The sequence below is a fragment of the Eutrigla gurnardus genome (genome assembly GCF_963514095.1).
Source record: "Eutrigla gurnardus genome assembly, chromosome: 6".
Taxonomy (NCBI): domain Eukaryota; kingdom Metazoa; phylum Chordata; class Actinopteri; order Perciformes; family Triglidae; genus Eutrigla; species Eutrigla gurnardus.
The window spans coordinates 24,838,753-24,855,795 of NC_139920.1; the positions used below are offsets into that span (position 1 = coordinate 24,838,753).

At 41.0% G+C, this 17,043-nt stretch overlaps 1 protein-coding gene across 2 annotated transcripts in view; it reads right to left on the bottom strand.

Moving 5' to 3' along the window:
* negr1 (neuronal growth regulator 1) overlaps positions 1-17,043 on the bottom strand; it is a 378,181-nt gene that overhangs the window by 59,446 nt on the left and 301,692 nt on the right. For both annotated transcript variants that reach the window (XM_084010805.1, XM_084010806.1), the window contains one exon: positions 5,636-5,761. In XM_084010805.1, the coding sequence (XP_083866931.1) occupies positions 5,636-5,761 (126 nt within the window). The remainder of the gene's footprint in view (positions 1-5,635; positions 5,762-17,043) is intronic.

Genomic DNA, 17,043 nt, shown 5'->3' on the forward strand with positions numbered 1-17,043 from the left:
ATAGTTCATGTATTTTTCAGGTGATAAATACGAAACATACATTCAGTTTTCAGGCTGTATGAATATAGAGCCGAGCAACGGATGAACATGTGCTGGAAGCATGCCGTGTCAGAAAAGCAAAGCTACAAATACAACTCACACAGAGGGAGAGTGACCTGATTCTCTGCTCAGGTAGACATTTCTCCACTATTTCCTGAAATAGCAAATCATTATTTGTAGCTATATTAATGCTCCTACTTAAGCATCTAGAGGAATCTCCTTCAAAAGTGCGGTGGGTGTTCACGAGAAAAAAAAAATATGTAAAATTGCTGCCTGGCAGGAAATCATCTCCAGCTGCCATTAAATATGTGTGGAGTGGCAGCAACTCAATTTTGCATTTTAGTTAAAAAATGCTCTACTTTTCATCATGTTACCCGCACTCCAATAGAGCATGTGCCCATTGAGCACCTCTTTAGTTTCTCAATACTCAGCTCAACAGCTGAATGGGGACGTGTTAGACACGGCCCCTGCTGTTAATATCTCAAATTTTAAATGCAGTGCTTAACTCTTTATCTTTCACCTCCCATCGTGTTTAAAGCGTGCTCAAGTGTCAGCCCTTAAACTGCACATCGGTTCAGTGCAAACTATGAGAGAAGGAATGCGGCGCTGAATGAGGAACTCCCGGTGAACAGACCAGCAGAACCTGACTCAGCGTCTCATAACAGCTATGGAGTTTGAATAATTCTTTGCACCGTTCACATTGAAACTGACTGAGCTGCTGCACTTACACACTTGCCACTTAGTTCAGGACCAAGCGAGTCACGTGGATTCCAGCTTTGGACACATACTGTAGTTAAAGGTATACTTCTGTCTGGTTCCTGGGGGATGTTTACGGGAAGATGTGCCTTGTGCACCTGAATCAAAAGGCAAAATATTTGTAATTTTTAAATGACAGTATGTAGAGATTCTGTACTTGATTCGCTGTAGTTAAAGAAAGTTTGAGAAGAACGACAAAGATTTCGGTTAAACAAATATCAAGAAACTATTAAGCCTTCCCCCTCCTTACCAGTTACAGACAGCTTAGAGTGGATTTAACTTCAAGAGTTCAATCTCAATAAAATCTATATTTACATCTGTAAAGTGATTGTGAGCCAAAAGGGGTATCATTTTCTCATTAGGAATCATATATTGTGCGTTGATTACATTTGGTGGTTATTAAGGTTAATTAATCTGCATTAATTAGTTTTTATTGGTTGATTCTTTTTCCTTTTTTTTATTTCTGACTCCCATAGTTGAGATCAAGGATTCAAACATTGTTTTAAGTTGAGTGAACCGAATGTTCCTTGAAGTTTTTCAGTATGATGGTGTCCATGGATACCTTGACGTCAAATGTGAGGTGTAATAAACTTATTTATTCACGTAAAGACAAATAAACCTCGTTGGGTTATTCTTGTTTTCGTCTGAGTGAACATAAGCCTGAAGTACACGATTCGCAGATCAGAAATAGACAGAAAAATGTGTCCTGGCTGAGTCCTATCACAGGAAACAATCAAATATGTATTCTAGTATTCTAGTCAGCCTTTTCAAAGGTCACACTTCCATCCCATGGATTCAAATCTCAATTGAAAGAGCTTATCAAAGCAATTTTACCCCGCCATCGAGCCAACCGAACCTGAGGAACCGACTGTGTCGAAGGCTATTTCCCCCTCCTCCCGTTGACCTGAAGAGTGGTGAGGGAACACAGCACAGTCCTCCTGCGTAAGCAATACCCTGAAAGGCTGACATGTCACCCACGCTACTGTGAGCTTCAGGAGAAAAGTAAGTAGTGGTGTCACAAGCTAAATGAATAATGACTGAATGAATGGATGAGTTTCACCACCGTAGCCTCAGCTTTTCTGTCAACACACAAGTTGAGAACATCAGAATCCTGGGGGAGGGGCTGCGGGGTCCAAGATGATCGCATTGATACACGCAAACTTGGCAGCTCGCCATTAACTCATTAACAGTTGGGGGTAGAGTCCTCGCTCAAGGGCACATCAGCAGCAGTTAATAAGGGTAGTGAGAGCATGAAACATTCACTTTGCACACTCAGATTTCGCCAGCTGATAGGGGGGACTCTAGCGGGCTTTCCAGTCATGAGCGACCTTATCACACAGCAATCACCCCCAAACTCCGGAGGACTTCGCTGCCAGCACGATTTTGACACGGCTAATTAAACTGTTCCACAAAACAGCGATGCTTCTTTCAGCCAATTGAGCTCCAGACATATGGCGGCACTGTTTCTTCTCCTCGTAGCGTGTCAACAAAGATGATCTGTGTGTTCCAGGCGCACCCATCTCTACCGACGGAAAACTATTCGTTGACTTTATACGCACACATACTGAGCCAAATTATCATCTCGATAAACAGTTTATGGCTACACTTCAGTGGAGGCGCAAAGTTTATTATTAGCTGGCAGTTTGCTGGTTGGCAGGAACGGGAGAAGAGGGGAAAAAAATGCAAACACAAAACAGTCGGAGTGGGAATAGGAACTTGACAGTCAGTCAGGGCAATTTATCATCCTGTCAAACTTCACTGACTGCTGCAGCAGAACTATCCACGGTGAAATAAAATCCCCACCTCCACCCCAAAATGGCTGGGTTGAAGAGAGTGGGGCTGGCAGATAGAATGTTTGTTTCTCTACAGCTACTTCACCTGCTTGGACTCATGTCAATGAAAGCGATTGCTCCAACCAAATTTGGTGCTGGAGGAGTCACGATATCATCTCGTAATAATACCATTCATGATAAAAACTCATGGTTGGATACACCCAACTCTCACAGCAGCTAACCCCTGTGCCTGTCCCGGAGGGGTGGTGGGCCCATAGGGTGGCAGCTTCATGATGATTTTTCGGGCCTGGCCATTCCCCACGAGCCCAGGCCTGGCTGCTAAGGCTGGGTTTAAAAAGAAAAGTATATATTCATATCTATATTTGATTGAAAGATCCAATATCGATTCATAAAATCCTTGTATTGATCTTATATGCACTAGTCTTAATGATATCTGACCACGTGTGAATCCCTCTTAGTCTGGAACCTCCCCTGGGACCACTTTGTCTCGGGAGACCCTATCTGCAGCTATTAACCCTGACAACACAGCTCCCCATGTTTATATACTGTTTAAATGATTAACTTCTTTTTTACAAGGAGATCCTTCTATCGATCTACTGAGAGCTGCAATGTAGTAAAAACAAATCAACAAAACACAGTATTTAAAAACAAACCAAAAAATGAAAGAGATGAAAAACCAAGATGTCATTTTCAAGTTCGCTGAACATTTTAATCGTGTTTGACTGTGATATTTGCTTTTATTTTCTGTATTAGCAATATATTTCTTCATGGCATGTACATTGCAGAAAAAGTAAATCCTCATAAACCTTTACTGAAGAAAAAAAAGTATGAATATTGAACGAACAGTCTCCAAACTCTAGTTGGCCACAAATCAATTTCCAAAACAAATATGGAATGACATCATGATAGCCATTATGATCATTTCCATCCCACCCCCAAAATAATGGAAAGTTTTGTTGGATTTTTAAAAATACGATTACTTTCTGTCTGCAAATAATTGCATTTTTCCTAAATCTTGGAAAGCAACTTTTATTCTTTTGCTAGTTTGGTAGTTGAGTTGGCGGTTGCTGGTCTGCTTTAATCTGATGGGTCATTCATAACTGTTACTGAGCATTCAGGCTGCCTGTGCACCGGTTGGAGCAGACTGTTCTGCATATCCAACAGATTTAATGGAATTCCATCGCTAGGTAATTAGCCTATTACAACCTTTCAGTTGTACCACGTCCTTTGGACAAATCGCCCTTACTTACAATAGCGACTCAAAGATCCCGTGGCAAATGGCTTCCTTTCTGATGTGCTGGGAGACAGTCTGTGATTACATTTCGTCCCGGGGCCTTTCATTTGACCAGCATATCATTTCTTCCACACTTCAAAGTGTGGACACTTCAAAGTAGAATGAGTGACTGCCACTCGGACTCTGAGGATGGCTCTTTTGATCATCTTCTGAAAACTCCCCTAACGCAATCAGGGTAAGCACACCAGAGAGGAGGATTTGACAGCTATAAGATAAATGTAGTCATCCTCACAGCTATCAGATAAGCACAGCATGCTCTAATCCATTAATATGAAAATGAGGGAGGACTAGAAGTGGCTAGGTGGGGGCTTTGCAGCAACAGTTAAATGATTTGGAATGAGTTTTCAAAGGGAGGATTCAGTATTCAAAGCACTAAATTGTGTATGTGTGCTCTCACTAGGAGGCACCTAAATAAATTATAATGATAATCAACAAAAAAAAACTTTGTTAATGCACCTCAAAATGCCAAAGCAAATCGGAGCCCCCCCTGCATAGATGAGAGCTGCATTTTTTATACACATCATGCATGTTTGATTTTATGGCAAAATGTGCTCTGGTAAAACATTCACGAGTACCTCCAGCGACTTCGTGTATCTTTTGTTGTGCGTTAACTATTTAAAGAGTGTCTTTGCAACATGGAAAGGAATAGAAGTGAGCTGTAGGGCAGTTTTAGGAGATATGTTTAATTCCTGAATTCATTACTTGGAGTAAAAACCTGCTGAGGTCCTGCAGATAGGGTCACTGATAGTCTCCAACAGCTGGCATACTGGCAGCAGACTCAGCTGTTCAGCTATTCAGCTTGCTCATAGATGTATTAGTAAAGACTGATGAAGTGGCTAGTTCCATGTCTTCTGACCATGTTCCATATGTGTTTCATATCCTTGTGAAAACGTATGCACAAGGCTGAAATACCAAACCCAGAGTCAAAGGAATACTTTCACATTTCACTAAACACACTTATTGCATATTTTAGCACTTGAACTTAATAAGATCAATTTCAATTCACTGCAAACAACTTATTCTATGTCATCTTTATGCAAGTGCAACTATGTTGAAAAATATGTTTGTCCAGGTTGAGCCTAAGGCAGAATGTGGTTGCATTAGCTAGACTTGCGCCCCTAGTTATATATTTGTTATTTAGCTGTTTTTTATTATAATAAGGATGATAATTTAGATCTAGACATCACCAAGGTTAAACTGAGGTTTAGTGGGTTTACATGCAGTTTTTAGGTCATATAAACCAGAAGGCGATTTGAACATCTTAAAATGTAGTAGCCTTCACCAGGCCCAGCTGTGCTGCGTTGCAGCTGCGATGCATCTCTGCAGGTGTTAAGAGCTAAGACGAGTCTGTTGGTCAGTGTGTGGAAACCCTTTTATAATTGATTGACAGAAAAGCAATGAATCAGTCATTGCTTGTGGTCCTAAAAATACAGCGCTAGATGGCAACGCAGGAGTTTAATATATGCTCAGGTCTCACCGTCTCCATGGTACTGTATGTTTACCTGAATGTATTATTAAATCCATCCATCCCCCCTCCCTCCTTCCTTCACGAATCCATCCTATATTCATTTCTTCGTCCCTTCCCATTTCCATCTCTTCACCTGCAACACGAGTCCTCATTCATCCTCAGTCTATCACCTATTGATCCTGTCCATGCTTTCCTCTCTCAATTCATTCATCCATACGTCTGTCTGTCCATTTATCCACCCACCCATTCATTAGCATAGGGTAGTGAGAGGTGAAGTGAACTCACCTAATGGGGTTATGTGTCTCCAGGAAATGCTTGGCTCCGGTTTCCCGCTGGCTGTACAGATGAGCGACACATTGCTGCCCTCGTTTACCGTGATGTCAGAGGAAATGTCATATATCTTGGGGGGGACTAGGGAAAAAAAACAAAACAGAAACAAGATCAGCATTTAAAATCTGCAACCCCTGGCTCATCCAACAACACCGTCTTTATGTAACATTACACGAGACGATCATTTATAGTGGGTACAAAATCAGAAAGAAAGCAACCGCGAGATATGACAAAACAAACACCACTGGGATCTGGGGAGATATGTAGGATCATTAGGGTTAATTAACCCAAAACAGGTCATTGTTGCAGTTTTAGCACACAGGCTAGCATGCTGGTTAGAATGGCAAGCTAATAGGCTAAATAACCAAATCAGCAACAGAGTCATTGTTCTGCCCTGAACCGAATATTTTCTTATGATATTATAATTTTCTCACTGAACTTGACATAATATGAGGAAACAAAGTGATTCAGAAAGAAGCAAAACTCTGGACCCAATCGTTAACCGACAAAAACCTTGTTTTCAGTCATGGGCGCGGTATTTATCTGTTCGTATTATTAAGTTAGCAGGACATGCCGACATAGGTGCTTTCAAACAGGAAGATTTATATTTGCTTAATATAGGATGTATTCATGTTAAGGTGTATTTTTGGACACATTACATTTTTTTTGGAAGGAAAAATTCGGGGACCCCCTGCAGTAACTCTGTGGACCCCCCTAGAGGTCCCGAACCCCCTGTTGAAGATCTCTGCTTTAGGTGGTTTGGAAGCATATTTTCTAGAGGGAAAAGTAAAGTCCTTTTCTACCGAGGGCAGCTCATCAACATTCCCTGCTGGACATCACTTACAATCATAATTGACAAGTTTCTGGCCACTTAAATCCGCTCCAAGCTTTGATGTTAAAGGCTTCGGTAAAACACACACAGACACACATGCAGCCACCCACAAAGGCATTTAAAAATATTCAACTGAGCACACATGCAGACACATGGGCGCGCGCACACACACACACACACACACACACACACACGTACAGGCTTATGAGACACTATTTTAATCTGCAAGATTTGAATCTCAGAGGGAGCTTTTCTGCAGTGGACTGTGCTATACAGTAATGGCTTCTCAGGCGTCTGGGGCTTCCAACAATTCGACCCTCTGATCCCTCCTGATGCCTGCTGAAAAACCAACAAAAGGAAAGTTGATTCAACAATTTCCAGAGTTCCTCTTTAGACCCACAACACTTTTTGGAGTCACGTGGTCCCTTTTGTCATCGACCTCGGTCCAGTTTAGCTGCAGCCAACCCTCCTCTTCACTCTATTCTGAGCAACAATACAGGGGGCTGTGGTGAAGAACATGCAGCATGAATAATGAACATTCCCACCATATGCTTTGCCCGGATTAAGATTTACTTTACTGTTGTTGTACAATGGAGTGAAAGTAAATAAACCATACTGAAAATAATGATTTGTGGTCTGGACGCACTACTGCACCACTACTCATCAACAATATGTCCATAAACACTCCCCCGTAACCTGTATAGAGCAAATACAGGTAGTTTATCATTGGAAGCATCAACACTGAATATAACTGGAACTTCTGTGGTGCGAAAATAAAAAAAAACAAACATAAATGGTGTCAGCACGGCCTTTACTGACCCAGTCAAACACAGGCACGGCACTCGATGATAGGAGGGACTGCCTTGGAAAATCATTGACGTTTTCCACTGTTTTGCGGGGCGATGGGCGTCATTTTTGATCAACAGATCTGGATCTAAATGAGATGAAAGTGGCGGACCTTCAGTGGGAGAGGACCCGAGGCAATGTTGAATCTAGGTTATTGCTTGTCAGACTTCTGTGTTTACTTGCTGTAGGACCCCACTGTTGACACATCTCCTCAGTGTCTGATAGCACAAAATTGAAAATGTTGGGTTGTCTACTGATCCTATCTGTGCCTGGCAGGGACTGAGAGGTTTTCAAAGGTTCAGATGAAGAGCCCTCGGTTTTCCACTCCGGAGCTCATATAGCTCAGTTGTTTTACTGTATGTGCTCCATCAGGAGATAACAAAAAAAAAAAATGTTGGAAATTGAGTAGAAGATCAACAGAATCAAATTGTAGACAAATGGGGGCAGAACTGCTTCCAGAAGTAAGCGCTCACACTTCAATTCGACTTTTGTCATTCGATCATGCCAGGAAGCATTAACGCTATAAGTCTTTACACTGCGATTCACTGAGATTGGATCTTGCTCGCATTGGGATCCGATCAGGCAGACCGCAGGCGGCCGAGGTGTCTTGGCTCGCAATGAGTCCGGGTCTCAGTGAGGTGTGGACGGCATGTGGGCTCAATCCAGTCAATTTATCAAAAGTAGGTCTCACATTATCTTCCCTCTTTTCCTCTCCCAAGAAAGAGCAAAGGGGAGAGAGGAGGAAAAACCGGGCCTGGAGCACGGCTGTCGTGTTGACTTACTGCTGATGAAAACACATTTCCTGATTTTACTACTTCAAAATTCAGGCGTTTAAAAAAACGAAAGAACTATGGACTTTTATTGTGAAGAATTTATAGGAGCATGTGTTTATCAGCGAATTAACAGAGCTTTATAAGCGGGTTTTCTTTAATAAAACAAGCCTTATACGGCACAAAAGGAGGAGTAAGAAACAATAATAATGAAAAGAATCTAAAGGAAGTGAACGTTTCACAGCCACTCCTTTGACCACGAAATGGATCTGACCACTCTCCGACAAGACAGGCCGCATTGAAGTGTCAATGTGGACACAAGTGTCATGGTAACCGTCCGGATATTTACTTCTGCATATTTATTTGAGTCACCACAAATATATTTTTACGTTTGAATTAAAACAGAACAAAAATAAAACACTTAAGTGCATTACTATGTGCTAACAATACCACATTACTAGCACGTTTCTACTAGAAGCGTCCTTCAATCTCAAGGTACTGCTCACTCTTCAATTTGAAGCACTTATTTTTATGTAAATGAGCGACTGGGGGACTCTGGATTCAACTATTGAATGAACAAAACGTGATTCTGCCATCTCTTGTCGCTCAATTAAAAAAAGAGAGAGAGAAAAAAGATGATGTTTCCTATAAGAAGAAGTGAGAATCTCGTTGCTGGGTTACAGTGCCGAGACAAGGTTCACATCGTTGCTGGAGGTGGACACTTGATGATTGTTTCCATTTGGCAAATAGAAACTTCAATCTATTTGAAATTCTACACCCACCGGTGAGATAATCAAGTTTCCAAGAAGCTGTAGAAGTTAAACTGTTTACCTTTCAGTGCTGGCCCCCTAATGGTGAAATGTATTACTGGGTAATTTCTGTCTGAACTATAATTGTTGATGTCACACACTTATTCATATGCATGTGTGTATGTGTGTGTAGGAATAGTCCAGTTTACATACAACAATGGCAATGTAAGATTCAACACAGCAGAAAGGTCACAGTCTTATCCTCGTAGTGAGGACAATGACAGTGATTGGGTTTAAGGTAGTTCTACCATGACCTTACTTGACAGCATTAAAGCTGTTGTGATGCAGGAACTTGATGTAAATATGTGAACAATTTGCATATAGAATCACAGCATTTAACCACATTTAACAAATGGCTAGGATGATTTCTGTGCTGCATTTCACACACGAAAAAGAGAAAATGCAACTGGATTGGATGAAAGAAATCGAGTCTAGAGACAGCGATGGTAATGTTGCTCTTTGGATCTTTCATAGACATCTGTTCCTCATAAAGTACATTACAATCAATGTTTGGTATTGTGCTTCAAGTGCATATTTTCAATGACATTAGACACAGTTGAAGTTTTGAAGATAATCAGCTTTGAGTGCACAAGGTCTGCAATGCTATTACGGTGATATCAAGAGAAGATTATCAATATGCTTTCAACGTTGTTAAATATATAATTTATAATGACAGACTATTGATTTTTTTTCAAACCCCTTTTTGTAAAGGAATAGTTCCAAAGCGAATTTGATGAGATTTACATTCTGGTGGAGATTCAGATGAGAAGATCAATACTAGGAGGAAACGGCTAGCCTGGCTCTGTCCGATGGTTACAACATTTGTCTGCCAGCATCTTTTAAACGTCTATACATCACATAAAGCCCAAGAGTAAAGATGACAATTACCTTTTTATGAGGGGTTATACTCTAGTAAGTTAAACTTTTTTTTACAGTTTAAACTGAATGACATATAACATGATAAGAAGTGATTTTTACAGGTGCTGGTAGTCAGACGTTATTGCTGTTGGACAGGGTAGCTGTTTCCAGTCTTTTGGGTAAGCTGAGCTAAATGGCTACTGTCTGTAGCTTCATATATTTGCTGGAGAGATATGGGAGTGATATTGATCTTCTCATCTAACTCTCAACCACAAATATATAATGTATCCCAAAATGCCAAAGTGGTGACATCATCGGTTACTGCTTGTGAATAAAAGCGACCTGTCGGTTAGAAAAAGACAGTGGTCATGTCTGAGGTGCAAATTATTCTCACGGATCTCCATCCCTGCTGTGAAAGGCCTTTTAGACATTGTTGCAGGAATTCTCGCTTGCCTATTTCTGGTCACCAAATTACCTTGAAAGTCCATTACCATCATTTTCTTCTAAGGTGCATCTCACTGAGTGCCCTATATTATCCATTTTCCAGATCCTCCACCTCTTGACACATCAGAGACGGACGTCACTGTGCTGCCCGTTGAACAACAGATCATTATAACCCATCTCGGAATACACACAGCGTGTTGTTTTCTTTAGGTACTAATTCAGTAACGATGCCATGATTGTCATGTTTGCCCATTCCTCTCTAATTTCCCCTTCTCCAGCCCTGCAGGAGGTGCCGAGAGTGAGCTGCCACAGCTGATCTGGGCGGCGTCATCTCCCCCCCGGCAGACACCTCGGGTGCATAAATAAACCTCTAATGACGCCACCTTGAATTACGGAAATGCTTACAGCTGCACTATTAAAATGCAGGGGTTTTTCTTCTGGAGCTGCAAAGTGGGATGCACAGAACTAAGCTCTTCTGTGAATTCTGACAAGTCTCACCAGAATGACTTCTGCTACCAAATTGCAGGACCCCATTACTGGCTAAACCTACTGCACATCCAGCTTTCCAATTAGAGCACCGAGGGGAAGCCCAGGCCACTTGTTGTAATGGATGGCGGTATTGGCGGCGAGGAGGTAGAGGAGTCATAGAGAGCTGAGAGGGAGGGAGAGAAAAGTTGAGAAATTCTTGCTCCATTCTCTGTAATTCAAGCCCTCCATTTGTCCACCATCATCCTATACACAACGTAGATGTGGATGGAGCTGCTGCAACTGCCCCGAGAATCTCCTGCACAAACAAAATACGATGTAATGGTCTTATTGAAACACGGATGCTTACAGATCAGAGGACTGATTGCGCTTAATCAACAACACGAAGCACTTTGAATTTGGATTAGGGGCAGATGCAAGTTTTAATTTTCACACAGTGAACAAATCCTGAGGTGATCTTTGAATCGTTTCTTGGAATTCCATCCTACCAGCGTCCACAAACCACAGGCTGTTTAGATGACATCGATACAGATGGATCATAATATATACCTGTAAAATATACGTGCTTTCGCAGGGCGTAACATAAACCTCAGTAATAAGACAGTTCCCACACAGCTATTCCTAAAGGCTTTCAATTCCCTTTCCCACTGCAGGCAGCAAGAAAGAACCAACTTCCAGGCCGTTAATTAGTTGTCAGACAAGGAAACTAAACATAAACAGTGGCAGATTATATTTCTCAAAGGGATTACCTCCATTTGCAGTGTCATAAGACAGGCACAGATAATTTGTAGTACTTCACTTTGGAAAAAGTTAATCCAAGTAGAAAGGGGAATCTGTCATTATTGGCTTTTTTCACTGCACGTGACAAAAGTCATCTTATTTATTACTTTTTGTCACCATTAAAAAGTCCTCAATTGACTTAGATGTAATATGCAAATACCAATACCAGTATTGGGTATCTGTCCGAAACTATGCCCACGTACTATATACAAAAGTATATGTAGTCCTAATTCGGAAGGAGAGGATGACTTTTTGAATATACAAGCTAATGTGCCTCGCAGTGTGCCTTCATATAAAGAACATACAGTACTTGACTCCATGCCCATAAACTTTGAATGTCAGCCCAGCTTCACTTCCAATATCACCTGCTACTCTCTCATACAGTTATTAAACATATCAATCTCGGTCATTTTCAACGGAAAAACACACACAACCATACGCCAATAATAAAAAGCAATAAAGATGTTCAGAGAAAAAAAAACGGGATGTTTTCTTTTTCTTTCCATTTATTTGTGCCCAGCAGCAATAGAGGAGGTGGACTAAGTGCTGGAATGGCAGGGCCAAGACATAAAACCTCATCAGCTCTTATTGCTTGTCTGGTTTTGACATCTCTTCATATTCTAAGATCTCCTTGTGGCTAAGATGCTAGGTAGGTTAATAAAGAATCGAGATGTGAGGAGTAATAGCACACAGCAAACGGCTAAAGACACAAATAGATTCCCAGCAAGTGCACATTAGCTGACGAACATATTCCATAATGGTATCATTATGTATGATGAATCCAGTGATTTACCCTATTAATGTACTGCAGGAATTCGCCTGAGGGTCCAATGATACTGTGTGATAGAGTGGGAATGTATGATGATGTACTTTACATCAGCTTCAACTTCAACAGATCGGAGGATTGGTGTTTTTCATATAAACATATGTAAAATATAGTGAAGGTGTAAATTCCTGTGTTGAACCTGGGATTCCTCTATAGTAGCTTTTTTTTCTATTCTTTTTTTAGTTGTGACCTAGTTGTTATTTTTGTTGCTGAATCTCCATAAGCACACCTCACTGTATCACTGTAAATGCACCTGGCATACATTCTTACAGTAAAGTCTAGGCCCATTACTTTACTTGTAACCCTGGAGTTATATCCTACTCTCGGTTTATGGCCCACTTTCTTTTTTTTTTGCTTCAAGGCAGAATTCCTGTCCGACTGAAACAGAAATGACCCCAATACCGTGGTAGCAATAATACACTGGTGAGGTGATGATAGCTTTGGAGAAAGAAAAAAGGGTATTGGACAATTCTACCTCAAGCATCCAAAATGTCCCCTGCAATGTACAGACGTTTCCAGAGTGATATAGACCCTTTTACAGCAGACATCATGACAACATCACGGTGTTAGCCGGAGGTAAATCAAAGGAAAGACAGTAGGCAAACATGAATCAGCTCAGAGTAACGGCCTAAAGTTACACCTCGGAAAAAGCATCTTGCTTTGTTGTAGGTGCAAGAATAGCTATCAAATACTTTGCAAAACATATTGGTAAAATGGTGCTTATTGATTAATATAGCCTTCTGCTAACTTTGCTGTCATGAGTTCAGCACCATATCAGGAACAAATTATTACTAAGATGGAGAGAAACGTGGCTAGGCTAAGCTGTAAGAGCACTGGCCCACTGGATAATTTACTGTAACCAGTGTAGCATGAAAGCATAGTGGAATTATCAAGCTAATTAGCTATCTTGCTAATCATGTCCTGCTTAATGCAACACTGGTTACAAAAAAAGGATCCAATGAAGTTGTTGCTTATCTCGCGATAGTTACGTGCTTCCCTAGACTTTCACAATAAGCGTGATAATGTTGATACTACAGTCATTACATTTGACTTATTTGACTGGCTAGTTAGCCACCTACCTTGCTAATTCCACCATGCTTTCATGCTAACATTACGCTGGTCACAGAAAATGAGCCTAGTTGTGGCCAGCGCTGGTGACTACTTTGGCGGGAAGAGAATACGCAGGAGTTCTGAGGACTCACTAGATAACTAGCTAGCCCTGGAGACGGATAAGATAGCTAGTTAACTAGCTAGCCATCATCTGATAGCATCATAGGAGTCAGCTAATATGGTCTAGTTGGTAAATGTTAACTTTCTTAAGAAACACTTGGAGTCCCAGAGAGTGAGTGATTGTAAATATTGTGTAGAAATGTTTTTTCAGGCCATATAAAAAAACAAGGCGATAAGAACTTGCATGAGCTTTAACTATGGTGGTCCATGTCCAAGTTCTTGCTTATTTAGTGGATCTGACTGATTTATTTCATTGTTGTTGTATGTGTTGTATTTACTGGTCTCAATAATTGTCTGTAGGTAATTCTATTTGAAGATAATGAGGCTAATCAGGCTCAACAATAAAAAAAAAATACTTTTTCAATATAACACAAGCATGAAACAAGCTCCTTGCAGAAATCCAAGGGAACTACGAACACCAGTTTTGTTCAACTTGTAATTAACCATTAGATTATGATAATATTCCTGTCATGACCTAATGGTGCAAAAATAACATGCTTCCGCTTGTCACAACCAATACATATGATGAGTAATTGCCAATGAAGTTAACGATGCAGAAAGCCTGATTATGGAGAGCTTGTTACCAATTTCATGCACTTCTGGGGAATTCATGAATTAAGGGAAATCAATTGATGAAAATGAACTTTTCGAAATACCTTGTGATAGGCAATTAATCTTCAATGGGAGAGCTGCACTGGGCATGTAATTCAAAGATAAGCTTTCACCCACTTATTGAAATAGTTCCCTAATTTATTCATGCTAATCAGTGTCTTTCAGCCTCAGCATCTTGCTTATGATAAACAAAGTTCCTCTGCATGGGCCACTCTGCTGTCGCTTTCAAGGATGATCACTGGTTTTTCCAATTAGCTGCATGGCTACAAAGTATCTTTGATAGGCCCGGCCACGGACGAGGCTCATTTCAAACAGTTTATTGTCAAACACTGAGACTGTCAGAGGGCAAGTTGCTTTCCAACAACGAAATATCAACCGGTGACCACATGACCGTTGCTATGGGTGATCCGCTGTGCAACTCAGCCCTGTGCTCTCAGCCCATGTGTGTTTCCGTGTGTGTGTGTGTGTGTGAAATGGATGATCTGATGTGATGACACAAAGCTCTTCCTCCATCTGTCATTGAGCTTTGATGCGGCACTAAAGGTCAAAGTTCAAACTTTCGAGAGCAGGTCGTGATTAATGGGAAGAGAGCAGTTGGCAGCTAACAGACGCATACTACACCCCGGTCATGAGGAAGGAGCCTGGCTCAGCGGGCGGTAGTATCTGCTCTTTACTAACTCTTTGCTCATCGGTTTGTCATACAAAAGGCTTTTGGTGCCACTGTTATTGTAAGTCGGTCAATAGTCCAACCCCACCAGATCAAGGACATTTTAATATATAGTGTAACCTAATTAATCACTTGATAAAATAATCATCTCTTTAAAATACTAACTCGCATTTGCGATCTCAGGTATTTTACTTCATTGAAACCCAATTGCAATAACATGAAGCTATTACCTTGAAACATAAATATTGCATGGCTGATTGTGTCATTGGGTGAAAAAGAAGCCTGCGATTTCCGGAAGAGCAATGAATTGACTGTGAAGAATGAGTTGTGGGAAGAGGGTCGGACCACACATTCATGCATTGTTTGTTAAACTCTTTCTTCCCCTGTATCTCTCTCTCCTGATTTATTTCCCTCATTGGTGAATCATATAAGTCCATGATAAATGGCACTGACTGCCAAACAATTCAAGGTTCAAGTGCTGAAGAGGATTAGCGATTCTCAGAGGGTGTGTGTGTGTGTGTGTGTGTGTGTGGTATTTGCACCTGCACACACCCACGACTATTGACTACGTTTTTCCTGATCTGCCCCCGTGGGCTGGAAGGAGAAGATTTGGACTAAACAACACGTACGTGATACGGGGCAATTCCTAGCCCGCTGAGGGCGCTTGCAAAGGCCAAAGTCATGACTATTCAATAAATTCCTCATTATTAAAAACCCTGAGCTTGTACTTTGCGGAATACAGATGTCAGTTCTTGCCGTTTGTTTACTGCGTTGCTCTAGACGAGAGCAGTGATTGTCCAAATAATGATACAGAAGAGCAATGTTCGTTCTAAATGAGAGGGTCTCTTATCTGATTTGTCGGGTTGTTGTGTCTTTAATAATGCACCCTCTGCCACGCGGCTCTATAAATAAAGCTCACCACTGGAGTCTCCTGCAAAGACCCCTCATACAGCTACAAGTCAAAGGAGCAGACTGATGGAAGACATTTCTCGCTGCTCTTTAATTGCACTTTAGGCACCAGATGAATTTCAGGGCTGTGAGAGGCGGGCGGCACCCCACTGCTGGTGGTCACTCCGCATTCAGGGTGATGTATGCAGCAGCGCTGTAGGGCCAAGGAGCCCAGCCTGTGATATTTATCTGCCCAATTAAGGCCAGTGTATCCCTGAGACTCCTGCCAATGTGTCACCCCCTGTATTCCCACTGTCGATGAAGGTTGTGTTGTATGATAAACAATGCAGGCGGGACTGTGTTTGGATCTACATAGAAGTGAGAGAACCGGGGTTTATGTTGTGATTTACACATCTGAGAATCAGCTGTTTGGCACCAGAAAAGCCAAACAGGACTGATGGATGAACATTTCCACATACTCGGTTTAATTGTCTCATCTTCTACAGCATTTCCTGTATGGCCTGCATGACCAGTATTCAATATTATTCATTTGTTTCTGTCTAAAACACTGCCATTTACAAAAAATGAGCTACAGAAAGCACTAATTAATATAGACCTACTTTTATAACAAGACTACGACGGGTTAGCTGTTAATGCTTTCAGATATTGTTTAAGGATAGACGTCTTTTTAAAAAATGTCATGAAACTAAATAGATATGATTCAAGCAATAAGGGCTTATTATATTCATTATTGATTCATCTAGGATTAATTGATTTGTTAATCCTTTGGACAAAAAGGAATTACAGAAATGTCTACTGAAGTTTCCATATAGTCTGAGTTTTGTTTGTTTAAACAACATTTGGAACTTGGAACAAGTGCAATTTGGGGATTTCAGCTTAAAAATCACAACTATCAAGTCATTATGCGCATAGTCGCCCATTCATATTTGTCAAACAACTAATCAATGCATTAGGTAATCGTTTCAGCTCTATATCACACACCTTTGCATTATCAATCAACAAATAGTGAAATCATTTCTGATGCGCATCCTAAACCTCCATGATCTGGACCCTCACTTAGAATAAAGCTGATGTCTTCCAGCAGCCAGTGTGTCTGATGGACCATGAGACATGATGTCATACAAATACGCATATTATTTTTGGTAATTTGTGGTCCAAGTTAAATATGAACTACCTGCAGCGAGTGTTGATAATATTTCTGTGGAAAAAGCGTCAGACAAAGCATGACAGTAGTGGCATTAGCCTGGATTTGAGTGATTCCAACCAGCTGTTGTGCTCACTAACTGCTGTTTTC